At 45.6% G+C, this 21,662-nt stretch overlaps 1 protein-coding gene across 1 annotated transcript in view; it reads right to left on the bottom strand.

The window, feature by feature from the left end:
• Nucleotides 1-16,172, bottom strand: part of Flt3 (fms related receptor tyrosine kinase 3) — a 74,899-nt gene extending 58,727 nt beyond the window's left edge. The window contains exon 1 of the mRNA XM_032886997.1: nt 15,943-16,172. Coding sequence (XP_032742888.1) covers nt 15,943-15,985 — 43 coding nt within the window. The 5' untranslated portion in view covers nt 15,986-16,172. The remainder of the gene's footprint in view (nt 1-15,942) is intronic.
• Between the last annotated feature and the right edge of the window lie 5,490 nt (nt 16,173-21,662).

The raw sequence follows: 21,662 nt of genomic DNA, 5'->3' as shown, positions 1-21,662 counted from the left end.
CATGTTGAGCTTTATTTAAGCTTCTTGGTTAAATATATATACAAATATTTCAGTGAGCATAGTGATGTTTTGACAAAAACTTGCTCTCTAGAATGACCACCAGAATCAAATTTACTCACCGACCCGGTGGCTCATACACTGCCCTAAGCAGTGAGGGGCTCCTCAAGGTCACACTTAGCGACTGTGTTTCTGTCATTCAGAATATCTTGTACTGGCCCTTGAGTGATGGATCCGATAGAAGCAGAAAGTAAGTGAATGTGCCCACCCATTTCTGTCCCCTGTAGTCTCAGAGTCTCTAGGATATTAGTTCCTTTCTCATCACACTCTCTAGCGTTTTTACTCTCCACTCTTTTAACAAAAAAATGTGATTTTTGCAAGGTATGGCGAGGTGTGTCTTAAAAATTTACTTTTCTATTTTATGCATATGAGTACCCTGTCGCTGTCTTCAGACATGGATGGGCATCGGATCCCATCACAGATGGTTGTAAGCCACGATGTGGATGCTGGGATTTGAACTCAGGACCTCTTAGTCAGTGTCCCAAACTACTGAGCGGATGCGTGTCTTTAATCCCAGCACTCAGGAGGCAGAGACAAGTGGATTTCTCTGAACTTGAACCCAGCCTGGTCTAATAGCATGATCTAGAGCAGCCAAGGATATATAGTGAGACCCTGTCTCAAAAAAACAAAACAAAACAAAACAAAACAAAAAACAAAGCAACCAAAAAACAACCACTATGAGACTTCATGGTCTAATTTACTTAAATTGAATACATTAGAGCATTTAACCTAGGAAATGGGTATAATGAATTTGGTTAAAGCTATATACCTATGCAGGCGCCCCAACACACACACTCCAATTAATTGTGAGCTTTTATCCTCCAAAGTTTCCTGTTTCAAACAGATACTTGGGTTGAGGGTTTAACTCAGTGGTAGAGCACTTGCCTAGCAGGCGCAAGGCCCTGGGTTCGGTTCTCAGCTCCGAAAAAAGAAAAAAAAACAACAAAACAAAACAGATACTCCCAGACACGCATGGGATTCTGCCCGTGTCATATTCTCAACAACATCTGCTAGAACAAGACCATCCGCCTTTCTGCTATTTAAAATTATATCGTTATTGTGTGTGTGTGTGTGTGCCACAAGTCAGCTGAGCTTTTGTGGTACACACTTTTACCCACTGTGTCATCTTTTGCCTACAAGACCTTCCCTCTTCATTGGCTACTAGTGTCTCCACTCACGGTGTGTTTTTTGTTTCTTTGTTTGAGCTGGAGTGACGGGGTGAGCTACATACTATCGCTTTAAGTGAGAACATCGAGGATCCTTTCACATATCTAAAATATTCTCTAATTGGTTTTTGCTTGTTTTACTGTGGTGACGTGCTCTCTTCAGATAGTTTGCCCAAGTCAGGTTCTTTAAGATTTATTCTGAATTTTAAACGGTTTTACGGATTTGTAACACATGGCAAGTTTAACATCATGCTGCATTTGTGTCTTTGGTCTTTGTTTTCCTGTTGGTCTTTCTGAGGCTCCTTGGTTTTCCTTCTCTTTCGTCGACCTTGGTTACATCCACTTGTAGTCATTGTTTTGCTTCTCTTGTTCATTGGGTTTTAACTCTGGTCAGGATTATTTCCTTACGGAATTCTGAATTTGCTAGTTTCCTTTTGTTTTTTCTTTTCTTGCTTTTGTTTTGTTTCATTTTTCTTCGTGTGTGTGTGTGTGTGTGTGTGTGTGTGTGTGTGTGTGTGTGTGTACAAGTGTGCTTTTGTTTTTTTGTTCTTCTTGTTTGTTTTGTTTGTTTGAGACAGGTTTCTCTGTGTAGCCCTGGCTGTTCTAGACCTATGTAGACCAGGCTGGCCTTGAACTCACAGAGGTTCTCTTGACTTTGCTTCCCAGCTCTAACATTAAAGATGTGTGTCACCGCGCCTGACCATTCTTTCTTTTTCGTTTAGCCTATTACACTCTCACATAGGAAACTTCATTTATGCGGCACAAAGTTTAAATTTCATCTCTCTTTTTTTTTTTTTTAACAAAATCTGACTAACTTTGTCTTTTTAAATACTGATTTAATTAAAACTTTATTATAGAGAACTTGAAAATAAAATCATCACACAGCAAAATCGCCCTCTCTGTTGTGATATTGGTTTAGGAAATTATTGGTGTGATTAAGATTAAGACTATCATCCTGTTCTTTGATTTCTGTGTGTCCTGTTTGCTCTTAATTCCCTTGTCTTCTTTTCCTGCTTCCTTTGGGAATAGCTGACTTTTTACTTTGTGTGTGTATGTGTGTGAGTGTGTGTGTGAGTGTGTGTGTCTGTGTGTGTGTGTGTGTGTGTACAGAGGCCAGAGATTGACACTGTGCGTGTTACTCTGTTATAGTTACTGTTCCAGCACTGTGAAGAGACACCATGACCAAGGCAACTCTTATAAAGGACAGTATTTATTTGAGGCTGTCTCACAGTTTCAGGACATTGGTCTGGTATTATCATGGCGGGAAACATGGTGGAATGCAGGCAGACATATTGCTGGAGAAGGAGCTGAATGTTCTACAACTTGATCTGAAGCAGAAGGAGAACTGACACACCAGACCTAGCTTGAGCACAAGAGATCTCAAAGCCCACCTCCATAGTGACACACGTCCTCCAACAAGGTCATACCTCCTACTAGTACCACTCTCTGTGGGCCAACTATTCAAATCCACGAGTCTATGGGGCCATTCCTATTCAAACCTCCACATACTCCATCACTTTCAACCCAATTTCCTGAGGCAGGGTCTCTCACTGAACCTGAGTTTCTCTTTCAGCAAGACTGGCCAGCAAGCCACTGGGATCAATCTGTCTCTATATTCCCAACACCAGGGTTACAGGGACACGACCATTACTTGGAAGTGCAGATCCAAAGTCTCGGAATGGAATTATTTTCCAATAATTCCTCCTGAATGACAAAACTTTTCCTGGAGGGCTAAAATAAGCACATCTACTTAGCCCAGAAGGGGAGCCCAGGACAGAGGAAAATCCAGATGCCACCAAAGTCCAGCTTGCCAAACCAGTGAATTTTATTGGAGTTACAGGAATATGGGTGAGGGGTTACTTACAGGAGCAGAAATGGCCCAAAGACTGATGCATCACCAAAGGCCAACCTAGCATGGGTGACAGTTCACCAAGCTGGGGACCTGGAGCACACTACACAATCTGCAGCTCACCAGGTTGGAGAGGGTACTCTCCAAGTGATCCCATCGATCTAAACCTCCTCCAGGCAGCTCTGCTACTTTCTGTTTCTTCCAAGCAGCTCATGGCCATCTCAAGAGTCATCTTTGCACCTTTTATTGCTTAATTGGATAGGGACCCAGTGAATTTGGTCAGTTTTAGGGACTTCCTGAAGCTGTCTTGAAGTTATTTTATCTCCCTGCTTAAAGAGCTTCCCTGTAGGATGAAATGTTTTGATTTCAGGGGAAAGAAACTGTTCCACAACACAACTCCGACAAGTCGTTTGTATCCAAAATATACAAATAACTCTTCAAAGCCAAGAATAAGAGAGTAGCCAAGCACGGAAATGAGTGAGTGAGTGGGAATTGCTTCACATCGTCAGCCACTTAGGGAAACACAAATCAAAACCACAGCATGTTGCTACGTTTGTATCAGAACTGGGAGGGGGAGGAGGGAAGCCGGCAGCAGAGCATAAAACCAGGACCCGGACTAAGACGGGAAACAGGGACAAAAGCAGAAAACTTGACTGCAGCCTATGCAGACAGGAGTGTTGAGCAACTGCAATCCCCATGGGCCCTTGGGGCAGATGCAGATGGCACAAGTCAGTTAAGACAATAGCTGAGCATTCACCTAGCCTAAAATCCATCTAAACAAGACCATGCTCGTGTATTTACCCTGGAGGAATTAACACTGCGTTCCTGTGAACCATCTGTGCTTGAACTTTTACAAAACCACTCATAATCAACAGAAACCAGGAGAAAATGAAGGTCCAAAAGTCAGCTTAACAGATAAATAAACTACGAGGTGTCCACACATTAGAATACTACTTAGCAGCATGAGGTAATCTCAAAGAATTTATGAGAGTCCAGACATGGTGATACGCAGCTCTAATGCTAGCACTCAGGAGGCAGGGTCAGGTGGATCCCGTGAGTTCTAGGACAGCCCGATCTAAGTAACGAAAGGCCAAAGACATTATTCTATGTCTGTAAACAAAGTCGAAAGACCACATACTATACAGTTCCACACATGATCTTTGAAAAGAGGGGAAAAAAATAGCAACAGAAAAGAGATTATTGACTGCTGGGGGCTGGGTGTAGAGAACTGGGGTTTACGATGACCACAAGGGAATTGGGGGTGGGGCGGAGATGCTCTGCGAGTGGATAGTGATGTCCGTTGTCCGGTTTGTTTCTAATAAACTCTGGGAGGCAGACATTTTAGAAGGTGAAATTGCTATAGCAGCATGACTCATCACGTCTGCCTGCAAAAAGCTGATGATGCATGACGTGACATCATCAGCGCGAACGCTCTTTCCCAAGAATCCATTCCAAAGACATGGCGAAAACTCCCAGATCATTGTTGCAAATCCATGTGGAGTCCTGAGGGAGCACTGGAATTACGAATGGTGGGGAGGCTCACAATTATATGCTTTGAAAGGAAAAAATGGCCCCAGGGAGGGTACTTCCAGGGGGATGACATCAGTCTAAAATCAAAGTCTAGGCTAAAGCGATTCTCTCTTGAGAAGCCCACACTTCCTCCTGCGTGTTCATGCCCTCTATAACGGCTTGACTCATACTTAAGCCTCTATTAAAATCTCTTCTTAATAAACCACAACGTTGCTTCACACAACACCAGAACTCAGTAAATCCAGGTGTGGTAGTGCATGCCTGTCAGCCCCTCCTGAGAAAACAGCCCTCAGGAGGCAGAGGCAGGAAAGTTGCCTCAACTCTCAGGCAAGTCTGGTCTACCTGAGAGCAAAGCCAGCGAGCTCCATAAGCGAGGCTGGGTCTCAATAAACAAACCCAAAACCCAAGATCAATCAATCAATCAATCAATCGATCAATCTCTGCTCTCTGATGACAGCTATGGGTTTGGATTATATGAGACAGGAGAATGCCAAGACATCTCATGTCCTTTCTTTCTTTCTTTTTAAATAATACTAAGAAAGGGTTTAACATTGTCGTGTGCATACATGTTTGCCTGAATATACCACAGGATGCCTGCTACCTGCAGAATCCGAAAGACCACATAGGATCCCCTAGGACTGGAGTCACAGATGGTTGTGAGCTGCCATGAGGGTGTTGGGAACAGAACTGAGTCCTCTGCCACCCTCATTTTCCATCCAAGTATTGGCCACACCCTAGCATTTTGCTGTCTTGATTATCCTCAAATCTCCCCTCAGTTCGGCCTCTGTATTACCGTCATCACGATTAAAGTCTTGAGTGTTTCTGACCTGGACCCCTGCTTCTTAGCTGGTCCCTTAGCTCCTCCACACTGACACCACACATCCTCTCCACTAAAGCCTGCACAGCTCTCTGCGGGCTTCTTAACTGGGTTTTGGACTCACAGATCCCTTGGAAAAAAATCACGAAAGGAATGAACACTTTCTCTAAAAAGTAAATAAATAAAACAATGTTCTTAGGTGACAGACAGAGAGGGAGAGAATGACATAACAGATTTCCTGAAACCAGCCAGAGGTTCCTGGTCTCCATGATAAAGGCCAAGAAGGGGCCAGCAAGATGATGGCTCTGTGGGCAAGTCCGAGAACCCAAGTTTTGGTCTCTGGGACCTAAATGGTGAAATGAGACAACCAACTCCTTCAAGTTGTCCTCTGACCTCCACATACCTGCCTTGGTGTTCCCAGGCATGCAGGTGCGTGCAACACACACACATGCACACACACAAACACACACACACACACACACACACTAAATAAGAATAAAAAATTAATTTTCTGAGTTAGAACATTGTGAAGGATAGCCACTATAATCCTAGAGACCCTTAGTCACTGTGCCCCAGCAACCAAGACAGGAATTATGGTTTCCTCAGGTATGCTACCCTGAACCTTGCTCCTTGCTGGGACTCCTTCCTACTTGCTGGGACTGTCCTCACCCTCTGCTTCCCCCCATCACACAGCTTCACAGTGTTGTTCAAATGGTCTCTCCTCTCAGAAGCCGGACCTTAGTTTCTGTCTGGCTACAATTCTGTAGATGCTTCTAAAATTGTATCACAGTTTCCAGCTGTGTCCGAGCTGGCACCTCAGCTGCTAGCACCTCAGTGTTAGCCTGTGAATCCTTTGAGGAGGGCAGCGCTGTGAGGCAATTTGGAGGTGATGTATGGTACCTGGGAAGGTGGTGGCGACAGAACTAGGCATGCGTGCTAGGCACATGCTGTAATACTGAGGTGCAGCCCAGTCCTGGGGAGCATTTAACATGGGTTCTAGAAGTAGACTCCGCTCAAAAGCACTTAGAAGTGAAGGAGGAGAGAGGGGATCTGGGGGTCGGGGAGGAAGAGAGAGAGGGAGAGAGGCCATACAAACTCCCTCCAAAGGATTGACTCCAAACCCTAAGGGTATTTTCAGACTCTGTCTTCCTTTCTGCAAAGCACACACCTAAGTCAGACACTGCAGATCGATCCCTTGAAGGGGGCCAGCTCCTGTTCAAAATGAGGAACTTCAGTGCAAAGCCACTGAAACCAGTGCAAAAAGTTTCCTGTTTGCATCTCAAGTCCTGAGATGTCCACACGCATTTCCACCAAGAACGGAATAGCACTGGGAAGCCTGACTCTGATCACAGAGGATTCTGTTTTCCAGACAAGGTCTCTCTGGATAGACCTGGCTGTCCTGGAACTGACTCCATAGATTAGGCTGGCCTCGAACTCATGGAGATCCATCCACCTCTGCCTTCTGAATGCTGGGACTAAAGGCGTGCACTACAACTGTCTGGCAATCACAGAAGATTTTGAGGATGGAATTCGGTGGGTACCTTATGATTAAAGCTCAGTATTTGGGGGGTTGGGGATTTAGCTCAGTGGTAGAGCGCTTGCCTTGGAAGCGCAAGGCCCTGGGTTCGGTCCCCAGCTCCGAAAAAAAGAACCAAAAAAAAGCTCAGTATTTGGGAGAGTAAAAATGGCAATATTCGGGCTGGAGAGATGGCTCAGTGGTTAAGAGCATTGACTGCTCTTCCAGAGGTCCTGAGTTCAATTCCCAGCAACCACATGGTGGCTCATGACCATCTGTAATGGGATCCGATGCCCTCTTCTGGTGTGTCTGAAGACAACTGCAGTGTACTTATATATAATAAATGAATAAATCTTTTAAAAAAAATGGCAATATTCTGCTCTAATGTAGACTATAATTCTGTGGAGGATTCTTGGCTCCCAATCAACATTATAATGACAGTAGTGAAAACACCCTCGGGCACACACACACACACACACACACACACACACACACACACACAATTTACTGTTTAGACAAACCCCCAGAACTACCAATAGTTCCTCTTTTAGCGTCTTATGCAATTCCTCTAGCCGCAAAAGAACATCGTGTGTGCACTTTACATTATTTTTATATTTCCTTCACATGTGTTGGCATCTAAAGAACAAAGTGCTATGAGTCAACCTGACAACCGTCCGTGACTTCTACAACAGCTTTCGTCGTTATTTCCATTGCACTGAGGAGACAGCCACTGGAGAAACTAACCAAGCCGCCCAGGCGCAGGCCTCACAAGAGACCCTGTCTCTTAAAGGAAGAAAAACTTGTGACCTTGTAACCACGGCTAAAGCTTCCTTAGAAGCCACAGCGAGGGAAAAAAGTCTAAAGACAGACAAAGTCGGACAGGTGTGGTGACCCCCAAGGCTGAGGTAGGAGGAACTCAACCATGCCAGCCTTGTTGGTGAGACTCTTTGTCTCAGGAAAAAGAAAAAGAAAAAGAAAAAACAACCAATTACCAACAACAACAAAAATAACGCAGACTCTAAACACTCTTCTCAGGTTTCACTCTCCCTTGAGAGTCCTGAGATGCTCTGAGTGAATGACAGCAGCAGGACCACGCTATGCAGATGATAAACCACTTTTGTATTTCCGTTCCCTGCAAGACACCTTTGTAAGTCCCGAGGACTGGGTGTGGGAGCACCCATGCCTGTAATCCCAGGACTGAGGAGGCAGACGTGAGAGGAGTTGGGGCCAGCTTGGGATACACCGCCTGAAAAAAAACCCTTCCTCAAAAAGTCCCAAAGAGGGCTGGAGAGATGGCTCAGTGGTTAAGAGCACTGACTGCTCTTCCAGAGGTCCTGAGTTCAATTCCCAGCAACCACATGGTGGCTCACAACCATCTGTAGTGATCTGAACTGATGCCCTCTTCTGGTGTGTCTGAAGACAGCTACAGTGTACTCATATATAATAAATAAATAAATAAATAAATAAATAAATAAATAATAAATAAATAAGTCCCAAAGAACCTTGGCAGAGGTGATGCATGCCTTTAATCCCAGCATAGAGGAGGCAAAGACAGACAGATCTCTGTGAATCTGAGGCCAACCTGGTCAACATAGCAGATTCTAGGACAGTCGGGGATACACAGAGAAACCCTGTCTTGAAGAAAAGAAAAAGAAAGAGGGGAGGAAAAGAATAAATGCAGTATTTTAGTTTGCATACTAATTGTTTTTTTAAATTTATGAATAAAAGTTTGCTATGATTTTTGTTTTGTTTTGCTTATTTGACAAATCAAAATTTCACAGAGAACTAGGAGTGGCGGCACATGTTTTCAACTCCAGTGCTCAAAGGCAGAAAGAGGCAGGTGGGTGTCGGTGAATTTGAGGCCAGCCTGGTATTACAGAGTGAGCTCCAGGTCAGCCAGGACTGCATAGTGAGACCCTGACTCAAAACCAAACAAAAGAATACATGCTAGGTAATACTTAGAAATACTGAGTGAGGGCTGGAGAGGTGGCTCAGTGGTTAAGAGCACTGACTGCTCTTCCAGAGGTCCTGAGTTCAATTCCCAGCAACCACATGGTGGCTCACAACCATCTGTAATGAGATCTTATGCCCTCTTCTGGTGTATCTGAAGACAGCTACAGTGTAGTTATATATACTAAATGAATAAATAAATCTTTAAAAAAAAAAAAAGAAATACTGAGTCAGCCAAAAGGCAATCTTCCTTCCTTCCTTCCTTCCTTCCTTCCTTCCTTCCTTCCTTCTTTCTTCCTTCTTTCCTTGTCTCTCTTGCTTTTGATGGCAATCTCTGACATTGAATGTGCCTTTCATTGTCAGGGGCTCCTGCCACACTGATTTCTGAGTATCATTTATCGTTAGGGAGTGAAGGCAGGAGAGGCCCGTGTGAACTGGAGACATGGTACGGGGTGGGAGTTCTCAGTGGAGCACAAACACTCCCTGATGATAAAATTATAGTCAACACATTTCCTCAAAGAGCCACTTAACAAACTGCTTCTTGCTAGGTACCATGGCCTGTGCTATATAGGAGCTTAGAGCCAGCCATAGCGGAAAGACCAAATCTAAACAGCCTCCCAACCAGGCTGCAGAGTATCCTTACAGTCTTAGCACTTAAGAGGCTGGGCCGGGAGGATCAAAGTTCAAGTCATCCTTGGCTACTTAGTAAGTTAGAGGTCTGTCTCTTTCACACACACACACACACACACACACACACACACACACACACACACACACACTATCCAAACCCAACTGCTTCTTCCCAACGTGCAAAAGATCTTACTTGTCTTTGTAATAGATCATTAATTTTACCTCAACTGCAGGAACACTGCTTTCTCCACAGGCATGTATACAATCTATCTATATTTAGGAAGTTTTATAAGGCAATGCCCTTGGGATTCCTAGTTTTTTCTAGTTGAAGCTTCACCGAAGCATGCTGTCTTTATTTCGTTTAATTTGTTTTTTTACCTTGTGTGTTCGCATGATGTGGATCTATGTACAGTTCACATCCTGTGGTTCATACTCATGAGTGCAGGCATGTGCGGGCCAGCGTGCATTTCTGGGGGTCAGAGGTCAACCTCAGGTTTTTTCATTCCCCACCTTGTCTGAGGTAAGGTTTCGGTTGCATAGCCAACCTCACCGATCCTTGGCTTCTCCTGTCTCCCTTCCCTATTTCCCTGATATTACACACCAACCTCAGCCTTTAAATGGGCTCTGAGGATTCGAACTCATGCTGTGTTTAATCTATAGGTATTTAGTGATCAAAATACCTGTCAGTAGTACTTTATCTCTTTCCTCATTGTCGAAAAAAAAATAATATGAAAACAAGTGCTGGAAAGTTGAACTAACCAAAAGGAAATCTCGTGGGGCTGGAGAGAGGGCTTGGTGGTTAAGAGCTCTTCCAGTGCACTGGGGTTTGATTTCCAGCACCCACATGGTGTGTTACAACCATCTGTAACTACAGTTCTAGGGGATTTGACGCCCTTTTCTGGCTTCTGTATGCACTGCACACATGTGTTGCATGTACACACATGTAGACATACTTGACTAACTGAGTTTGATCACTGTGACCCACAGAGTGAAAACACAGAACTGACTTCTACAAGTTGTCCTCTGACTTCCACCTGCTCACTGTGACACACACACACACACACACACACACACACACACACACACACACACAGAGAGAGAGAGAGAGAGAGAGAGAGAGAGAGAGAGAGAGAGAGAGAGAGAGAGAGAACAAAAAGGAGCTGGGCAGTGGTGGTACACACCTTTACTCCCAGCACTCAGGTGACAGAAACAGAAAGATCTCGGAGTTTGAGGCCAGCCTGGTCTACAGAGCAAGTTCCAGGACAGCCAGGGCTACACAGAGAAACCCTGCCTCAAACCCCACAACTGCACAAAAAACAAAAACAAAAACAAACACACACACACACACACACACACACACAAAGAATTATGAAATGCTTTTCTTGAGTAAGGCAAGGACTGTGGATCTGTTAAATACAATAAAGCCAGCTCTTCATACATAAGCTGAGACACCAACATTCCTTTCCTTTTTGTCTACATTGTCCAAAAATGTTCTGTGCTTGGCACAGAAATAAGCATTCAATGACACAGATTACATTTTTTTAAATTCCCCTTATTTATGCTTCTGTTCACTTTTCTCATCTGAAATTTTCCTAGGAAGTGTAAACTCATCTTAAAAACAAAACAAAACAAAAACAAAAACATGGGCTGGAGAGATGGCTCAGTGGTTAAGAGCACTGACTGCTCTTCCAGAGGTCCTGAGTTCAAGTCCCAACAACCACATGGTGGCTCACGGCCATCTGTAATGGGATCTGATGCTGTCTTCTGGTCTGAGGATAGAGACTATGTACTCACATACATAAAATAAATAAATAAATAAATAAATCTTTAAAAAATTATTTTACTATGTGTTTGTGTGTGTGTGTGTGTCTGTGTGTCTGTGTGTGTGTGTGTCTGTGTGTCTGTGTGTGCATGTAAGTGCTGGTATGTACATATGCCCAGAGGCATCAGATTCCATGAAGCTAGATTACAGTGGTTGTGAGCTACCTGACATAGGCACTGGGAACTGAACTCTGGTCCTCTGCAAGAGCAGCCTGCACTCTTCACCACCAAGCCATTTCTCCAACCGCACCTTCCCAATTGTTACTATCTCCTTACCTTCTTATTTTCAGTTAAACAGGCACTTTCAAAAGCAACGAAAACATCTTAACTGACAACTAAAAGTTACTGCAAGTGCTGTTTCATTTATAAGATGAAGATCATTCTTTAACAGTAGGCAGGAGCCCCCCCCCCCAATTAACCCTTGGAAATTTTACTACAAGCTGATAAGAAGTTCCTTATGAAGAAATTAATAGCCAATATAAACACAGATGAGGCAGGAATTAAAGCTAAAGCATTAGAGTCAGGGGCTATCAGAGGTCTGGTATCCAAAGGGCCCGTATATTTGAGTGGTTGGTCCCAGTTGGTAGAACTATTTGGAAAGAAATAGAAGGTGTGGCCTTGGGAGAGTGTGTCACTGGTAGTAGGTTTTTGGGTTTCAAAAACCTATACCATTTCCAGTTAGTTCTCTTTCCTTTGAATCAGGGCCATGTCTGTCTGCCTATTGCTATGCTCCCACCATGATGGTCATGGACTCTCATCCTCTGAAACTGTAAGCTCCACTAAACTTCTTTTGTCTTCTAAAAGTTGCCTTGGTGGGCTGGAGAGATAGCTCAGCGGTTAAGAACATTGACTGCTCTTCCAGAGGTCCTGAGTTCAATTCCAGCAACCACATGGTGGCTCACAACCATCTGTAATGGGGTCAATGACTTCTTCTGTTGTGTCTGAGAACTGTGACAGTGTACTCACATAAAATAAAATAAAAAAATAAATAAAAATAAAAGTTGCCTTGGTCATGGTATCCCTTTAGAGCAAAAGAAAAGTAACTAAGACAGTTGGTACCAGGAGTGGGGTGTGGAGGACTTTGGGACTTTGACCACTGTAAAGAGAGCTTAATGCACTGTTCTACTAGGCACTAGGAAGACAATATTGTTGAGAGTAATGTGGACTAGGGAGGCCCAGCTCAGGAAGTTTGTTTTGTTTTGGTTTTTTTTTTCCTTCGGAGCTGGGGACCGAACCCAGAGCCTTGCGCTTGCTAGGCAAGCGCTCTACCACTGAGCTAAATCCCCAACCCCGAGCTCAGGAAGTTTTACAGGCGAAAAATACTAGCAACTGGCCTTGAGACCACCTTTGTGATATTTTGGCAAAGAATGTGGCCGCTTTTTGCCCTTGTCCTAAGACTATGCCTGGGATTGATTTCTTTGGCACAGGTTATTCCAGGACTGCCTAATACTGTGTTGTGTGGTTACGAGTGAGCATTCTCAATCAGATCTACAGTGAAAAAGGGCACGGGTGAGGCAAAAAGAAATAAAAAGAGTTGAAAAAGAGCACCAGGAAATTTACTGTTGAAGCCAAGTCTTGTGCTCAAAGAGATAAGAAGCTTAAAGAAAGGCTTATGGCGAAATGGAATCTGAGGAGTGCTGCCCTCAGGGCAAGACCCCATTTACTTAAGTGTTCAACTTGCAAAATTGAAATGTGTAGGAATTCTTCTGCTCCTAAAACACAAGAAAGCGTGTCAACAGAAGAAATAAATAGACATAAGTTTATGCAAAAGTAACTCCTGCCCAAGCAGGCAGCCTCAGTCACCAGGTTCTGCTTTTAGTTGTGAAGAGTATAAAAGAAAAGGGACTGTGGAATCTTCCCCTGCAGTTAAGGAGCGCCTCGGAGATCAGGCGCCTGTCAGGGAACTCCCTGCATGGAGACCAGCAGAGGCTAATGCTAAGAGCTGTGAAGGTGAAGTCTGGATTGTGTTGGAGACCCTAGGATGTTGGGGATGCCAAAGCTGTGAGATACCTGCAGAGGACAGCTACAGACCAGGAGTGGAACCAGCTCATCGGAGAGAAGTACGTTGCAGTCAGCGAGGCTGGAAGGGCAGAGCTGTCTAAGCCTTTGGCCTCAGACAGAACATACAGGATTTCCAATGTGCCCTGCTGGGCTTCAGTCTTTGATTTCCTCACTATGGTCCCATTTCCACGCTGAACGGAAATGTATTTTCTGGACCCTTGTTTGTTTGGAGTGTGCAATTTGCTTTTTGGCTTTTGCTTTTACAGGGGTTACGATTAAGAGGCTGCTTGGAGTCGCAGAAGAGCCTTTGAACTTTTAAACTGTGTCCAGACTGTGATAGACTATGGGGACTTTCGAAGTTGTGTTACATGCATTTTGCAATATGATAGGGCTAAAAGCCAGCGAGTGGGATGGGGGTGGGAGTTGGAGAGTGTACCGTCCTGTTCTGAATGAGAGTGGCCCCCATAGACTCATATATTAGAACGCTTGCACCACACATATAAAACCGTTTGGGAAAGATTAGGTGTGGCCTTCATGGAGTAAGTATGTCATTAGGGGCGGACTTTGAGGTTTCAAAAGCCCAAGGCATTCCCAATTAGCTTTCTCTGTCTCGTGCTTGTGAGTCTAAATGTGAGCTCTGAGCTCCAGCCCCAGCACCATGCCTGTCTGCCATGTCTCTGTCAGCCCCACCATCCCCTGTAAGAATCATGGAGTCACCCTCTGAAACGGTAAGCAAGCCCCCAATAAAGTCTTTCTTTTATAAAACTTGCCTTGGTCATGGTGTCTCTGCACAGCAAGAGAAAAGGAACCAAGGCAAACGAGAACAAAGACAGCAACGAGAATGTGTCTCGCTGCTCTGAACACAACTCTTCAGCAATCATAAAGGAGACAGTGTCTCAGTTATCATAATATCGAAATCCTCTCTTAGAAGTAGCAGTGCCTGACACAGATAAAGTCACAGGTGGGGGGTGGGGGGCTGGAGTTTGATCCCCAGCACCGAAGAGGGAAAGGAGAGGGGCGGGGGTGTCACAATAGTTTGCTCTTTGTAAATCTCACAAACTGGCCAAGGTGATACAGAGTTGGAGGAGTGGGGGGTAACTTTGAAGCTGAGTCACTCGGTGCCTTGACCCGCAATGGTTTTGCAGGCACAGTGATAAATAGCAACTTCAGTGGGAGCGCTTCAGTGGGATAAGGGTGGGGTGGGCGAACTGAAGCCAAGAAGATTTTACATATTTGTCGTTTATGTGTTGCACTTTGAATCTGGAGAGGGATTAAGGCATTTCCTCAGAAGGAGCTCAATGAGGTTTGAGCGCGGTTCCAAGTCCGGCTCTGAGACTGAGTTACTTCCCTACCCCTCTCAGCCCTTTAGAAAAATCTTCGCTGCTATGGGAAAGTCACGAATGCCATACACAGCCCAAGCTAACTATTTTTGCATTACTAGAACCTGAAAAGAAAACCATGTAATACTATAAGCATTTGAGATGTCCTATTTATCAACTACTTTAAGAAAAGTAAAGCGCTGGGGTTGGGGATTTAGCTCAGTGGTAGAGCACTTGCCTAGCAAGCCCAAGGCCCTAGGTTCGGTTCCCAGCTCCGAAAAAAAAAGAAAAAAAAGAAAAGAAAAGTAAAGCGCCCCTCCCTCCAATCCCTTCCCTTTATACCCTACATTTTTTAACTTCGTGGTGCTTCTTTCTTAAAAGAAATTGGAAACGATTTCTGCACATTTATGTTGCAAATGTTTTCTCTATTTGTCACTGAGGGTTCAAGCCAGAATCCTAAATGTTGGAAATGAAGGGGAAGTAGGTTACTGGGCAAGCCGAGACCAAGCCATGAGTGCCTCAGAAGGCTGCAAAACTAGGGCAGGGCCTGATCTTCCCCCGACTCCCAGAACTCTGTCTCCAACTCCGACTCAATCCAACCCCTTTGTCTTCCCAAATAGAAAGCTGGCGAGAACCGATCCGAACTGGGTCGGATGGAGACTTTTTTTTCTATTGTTGGTTACCATTTTCGATCACAACTGTGCTGCTACCCGAGCAGGTGATTTGGGAGAGAAGTCCTCAGAGTCCTTGAAAATGTCACTAGGGTTTATAATCCTAAAATAAGAATAGATTGGAGAGGGGAAGGGGTAGCTAGTTTTTTAATTTATAAATCTGTTTTGCATATTATTTCCAGAGTAACTAGCCATTGAGCTAACTGAAAACTGGCACAGGTGGGGGTCGCCAGCAGGGATGACCACTCTAGCAGAAGATGCCAGCCGTTTTCCCATTAGAGTTTGCTTGGTCAACCTATGCCTCAAAGAGGTGAGAATGCACCGCTGGAGAATCTACAGTAGTCGGGGGTCGGGTCAGGGAGTCCCGGGCTACCTGCGCTGTTGCAGACTTTCCGAGGCTGGCCGAGCATCCAAGCCCAAGCCCAGGCGCCGTGACCGGGGGACTGCGGAGGAGCGCTGCAGAGGATGAGGGCGGGGGTGGGCGAACCGAAGCCAAGTTCACACGCGCGGGAGGGCACGAACTAGGGGAGTGACGCGGCGGTGGGGACAGCTCGCAGTGGGTATGGGGGAGTGATGCGCGCTCAGCCGGGATGGAGAGGGGGCGAGGGGCCTTACCAAGCAGCGGCAGCCGGTCGCTGCGCCGCGCCAACGCCCGCATGGCCTCCGGTGCGCGCGGTACCCAGGCCGCCGGCCCAGCCTGTGATGCGGTCCCAGCGGCGCTCCCCGGGCTGCAGGTGGCTCGCTGAAGGATGCGCGTCACCGACCACAGATTCCTTCGGACTGGTGCAGAGCAGAGGGGGAGGAACCTCTCCCCAGAGGCCGCGGCCGCGCGAGCCCCGGGGCTGCCAGGCCGGCTGAACTGGCGCAGCGCTGCGGCCGAGCCCACGTGCCCGCCGTGGTCCTCAGCCTGCGCTCCTGGCACCCAAACTGCGGCAGGAGAAACTGGGTGCGGTCCCTCAGGGGAAGTTGCCTGGACTCTGTGGCTGAGTCCCGGGACCTCGGCTTTAAATTCCGGAGCGTAAGAACAGTAACACACAGACCTTCCGCGAGCAGGGATCTTTGATGCCCCGTGATGGGCACCGAATTGGTGCTATACACTGGTGACTCTGAGTTTTATTCCACATCTGGTAGATCTGCATTGTGAACTGATTCTCTTTGTCTCCCCCGTCCTTTCTCATAGGATGTCCAAGATTCCCAACTACCGCTGACCCAGAAAAGCAGACACGGTTTCAAGGTCAATAAATTAGGGAGGTTAAACAGACACCTAAACAAATTAGACAGTGACTCTCAAAGGATGTTTCGAGTTGTCATCTCCTAGTTCTGGGTTTTAGTCTCATAGTGTTTCTAGGTGGCAACTATTTTCCATGTTTCAAGCTGAATACTGAAAGCACGGGATAGCAGCCCTGGCTTCCCCATGAAGGAACCCTCCTGAGCCATTTGTCCTGTGTCCTAGTTCTCTCTCCACAATGGCAGGTGTGGATCAAAGGGTCAGTAATGTCGCTCCATCATAGCAGTCATATGCTCCTCATTCTTTTCGTTGTTTTCTCCTCAGGCATGACCCCTGGGAGTGTACAACCTCGGTAAGAACGTCTCTCTTCTGCTCAGTGCGCGGCACTATCGGTCTTCCCTCTAGGGGAATCGTTTAAAGTGATGTCCACGGAGCAGCCACTGTGGAAAATGACATGGGTTTGGTGCTTGGTATTTTAAGGTCATGTGACCGACTCATGGATTCCACTTATGGAATTGCAACAGGAACATGAAGAAATGTCCCAACATTCCTGCACACCGCAGTGAGACTGTCTACTGATAGGTGGCTGGATGGAGAAATAGACAGTGCATTTCATCTTTAACAGGGAGGGCAATTCCCACAGAGCCATCTCTCCAGCTTATTCATGCAATTTTGTCATCTGAAATCTTTGTGGGGGTAGAGGTGTAGCTCAGTGGTAGATTGCTAGCTTTGCTCTTGCATGGCCCTGGGTTATATCACCAGTAAGAAAAAAAAAAGAAAAGAAAAAAGAAAAGAAAAACACAGACCAAAAAACCTTCCAGGTGTAGTGAGTTCACTCTCCATACTCAGGCTGCTGAGACGGCCATCTGTGGTTATCGGTTATATATGGAACCAGAAGACACAGCTTAGGGCCAGCCCATCCCATGACAGTTCACAGAGGCCAGTCTTCATCTGGAAGGTCACTTCTTCAAACTGTGTTTTTGTTTGTTTGCTTATTTTGCTCTTAAGTTTTCCCCTTTAATGAAATGGAAAAAGGAGACACCAACACTAAGATTTTCCCAGTCCTGGTACATCTGTAATTACAATAATTGACAACATTTTTTTTAAAATTCTGGAGCTGAGTTTGTTGACATACACCTGTAATCCCATGAGGGTGAGGCAGGTAGAACATTGGTCAGCCTGGGCAACATAGCATGAGGTAGGAAAATGGCTTAGTCAGTAAAGATCTTGCCACAGAAGCATGAGGTTCTCCAGAACCCAGAGCACTCCTAACCTACTGAGCTATACCCCCAGCTCCCGTAGAGAGGATCCCTTATAAGCATCACCTATGAATAAAGAAGCCCATGGCCAATGAGCTGAAGCAGGAAGTAGGAGGTGGGACATCCGGGAGAAAGAATTCTGGGAGTCAGCCACAGGAGAGTCACCCAGAAAGCAGCTATGTAGCTGAACTCAGGTTAGAATAGAGAGATAATTGAGTTATGAGCTAGTTGGAGAACAAGCCAATGCTTATGGCCTGAACATTTATTGGTAATTATTCTCAGAGTTGTTATTATGGGGAACAAAGTGGTGTGGGAGAAAAAAGCCCAAAGTTACATCCTCCCATTTGTTTATTGAATCAAGACCTACCCTCAGAGGACAGAAGAGGGCACTGGATCTCTTGGAACTGGAGTTACAGGCAGTTGTGGGAACTGCACTTGAGTTCTCTACAAGAAAGCAATAAGTTCTCTTAACAACTGAGCCACGTCTCCAACCCCATAAGGTGAAAATTTTAAATTCAGTCCCCAGAACCAATGTGAAAAAGCCAGGCATGGTGTTGAACACTTGTAATCCCAGAGCTGAGGAGGGTGAAACCAAGATTCCCCAGGGTCCTCATGGCATGCCAGCCTCCTGGGTGAGATCCAGGCCAGTGAGAGATCCTGACTCAAAAAGCAAGATGGGGGTTGGGGATTTAGCTCAGTGGTAGAGCGCTTGCCTAGGGAAGCACAAGGCCCTGGGTTGGTCCCCAGCTCCAAAAAAAAAAAAAAAAAAAAGCAAGCAAGATGGGAGCTAGGGAAGTGGCACTGTGCGTTAAGAGTGCTTGGTATGGGGTTGAGGATTTAGCTCAGTGGTAGAGCGCTTGCCTAGCAAGTGCAAGGCCCTGGGTTCGGTCCCCAGCTCCGAAAAAAAAAAAAGGAAAAAGGAAAAAAAAAAAAGAGTGCTTGGTATACAAGCCTGGGGACCCGAGTTCAAATCCTCAGCACCCACATGTAAAGTTAGGCGTGGCAATAGTGTTCAAGAGTGTTTATAACCTCAATGCTGTATGAGAACAGGAGGTATAGAGACAGTAGAGTTGCTGGGGCTTGCAGGTCATCATCCTAGCTCTGGATTCCCTTATCAAGGGAATAAGGAGGAGATAGTTAGAGCAGGACACCCATTGTCAGCCTCTGATCTTCAAGCACAGACATAGGAGTATGTACCCACATGCACTATATATATATGTACCTCTCTGTGTGTGTGTGTCTGTCTGTCTGTCTCTCACACACACACCAAATAAATGTTTTAATGTTTTAATCTCTCTCTCTCTCACACACACACACACACGCACACCCCAAATAAATGTTTTAATGTTTTAATATCTCTCTCTCTCTCTCTCTCTCTCTCTCTCTCTCTCTCTCTCTCTCTCTCTCTCTCACACACACACACACACACACACACACACACACACAAAATAAATGTTTTAAAAAAAAAAAAAAAAAAAAAAAGGACAGGGCTGGAGAGATGGCTAAGAGCACTGACTGCTCTTCCAGAGGTCCTGAGTTCAAATCCCAGCAACCACATGGTGGCTCACAACCATCTGTAATGAGATCTGATGCCCTCTTCTGCTGTGTCTGAAGATAGCTACAGTGTACTTATATGTGTACTTATAAATCAATCAAGGGGATCAGAAATTCAAGGTCATTCTCAGCTGCACAGCAAGTTGGAAGCTAGGTTGGGTTACATTTGATCATATTTTAATAGACAGACAGACAGTGTGCTGGTTAGTTTTGTATCAACTTGACCACAAACTAGAATCATCAGAGAGGAAGGGACTCCTATTAAGAAAATGTCTCCTTAAGATCTGGCTTTGGGGTTGGGGATTTAGCTCAGTGGTAGAGCGCTTGCCTAGGAAGCGCAAGGCCCTGGGTTGGGGTCCCCAGCTCCAAAAAAAAAAAAAAAAAAAAAAAAAAAAGATCTGGCTTTAGGGCATTTTCTTAATTAGTGATCAGTGTTGGAAAGACTCAGCCCATGGTGGGTGGTGCCATCCCTGGGCTGGTGGTCTTGGGTTCTGTCAGAAAGCAGGTTGACCGAGCCATGGGGAGCAACCCAGTAAGCAACACCCCTTCATGGGCTCTGCATCAGCTCCTGCCTCCCGGTTCCTGCCCTCATTGCTTCTGATGAACTATTATATGGGACAGTGGGAGAACCGAACCTTTTCCTGCCCAGCTTGCTTTTGGTCACAGTGTTTCATCACAGCCATAGTAATTATGACTAAGACAGACAGATGAGAGAGGAGTTTGGTTCCCGGAACCACATCTAGGGGATCTGATGCCCAATTCTGGACTGGCACCACCACACATGTATGTATACACACAGAGAGAGAGAGACAGAGACAGAGACAGAGACAGAGACAGAGAGAGACAGACAGACAGACAGACACAGATACAGACACAGACAGCAGTCACATATACATAAATAAAAATATTTTTAAAAACCACACACAAATCCCCAATAACAGCGACATCGAAAGGTGGTTGGCACCCAAGGAATGACACTTGACACTGACCTCTGGCCTAACACAGCAGTTCATGCACCTACACACCCAAATGGCCCTGCACTCTCGGGAACACACACAGCTCCGTGCTAAGAGACACATCACGGGATTTTCACACTGTGACTATCTTCAGACACACCAGAAGAGGGCACCAGATCTCATTACAGATGGTTGTGAGCCACCATGTGGTTGCTGGGATTTGAACTCAAGACCTCTGGAAGAGCAGTCAGTGCCCTTAGCTGCTGAGCCATCTCTCCAGCCCCATGCCAACCACTCCTTTAAACTGTATCATTTTATACAGCTTTTCTTTTCCTGACTTGGCGTGTTGCTCCCCAATCTACTCGCTCCATTTCTCAGCACCTCTCCGTTCCAGATCCTATCACAATGCTGTGTGGTACACTGTCCCCCTACCCCTCAAAGAACCCAGCTGCCCTTGCTGCAGATAGTTCCCACATCACATCTGCCCATCCGTTTCCACCCTGTGCCTGGCGAGCATCCTCTCTGAAATGCCCCATGTGTTGCCTGTACCTTCATTCAAGTTTAATTAGATCTGAGTGATCGGTCTGGAAGGAGAGCTTCCGGAGATGTTTACAGGAAGGAGGGGGAGAATGTGATTTGACAGAGGGAAATTTGAAGGAGCTAATATCAGTCAGGGTGACTACTGTGGGATGGCCCCATGGGGACTCATCGGATGAGTCAGGCTCACAGAGAGAGAGGAAGTGAGTTAAGCGAAGCAAGACAGATTGATTTCACTTGGCGCTTTGATTTGAAAGGGGAATTGGGAGAAACCAAGGCAGCACACATTTCACGCCATGGGAAGGAATACTTAACCCTTGTCCATACGTGGCAAAGATTCCACCGTTGAGCAGAGACTTGCTCACCTCTGAGCAAAACCAGGCTGCAGCAAGCTTCAGGGGCTTTTTTCACCATTGCTCTTGGCTCCCCCACCTCCCTGATCCTAAAAATTGCAGCATTTACAGCAGACATAGCAAAATGGTTTCGGTTGTTCAGAAATTATATATGTGTACACATATAATCATTTATGATATTTAGCATTGTATATATTAGCCCTTAATACATAGGTCATGTAACACGTATAGTGTATATGACACCAGATCACATCTCTGAATTTATGATTGACAACAAGAGAGTTTTGCTCACTGAAGACTTTCTCTGCTTGAATCAAGGCCAATGAACTCAAGTGACCATAAATCCATCTTAATTAGCTAAAGTTAAAACCACTCACTCATGAGCCCAGGGTCTCTGCCTGCTAGTTGGCACACCCTTGTGTGATACTGTCCTCAGAACACAGGCTGG

This window comes from Rattus rattus, chromosome 16 (assembly GCF_011064425.1).
Source record: "Rattus rattus isolate New Zealand chromosome 16, Rrattus_CSIRO_v1, whole genome shotgun sequence".
Lineage (NCBI taxonomy): Eukaryota > Metazoa > Chordata > Mammalia > Rodentia > Muridae > Rattus > Rattus rattus.
Note: the sequence above shows the minus strand (reverse complement) of the source record. Positions and strands in the feature narration are given on the sequence as shown.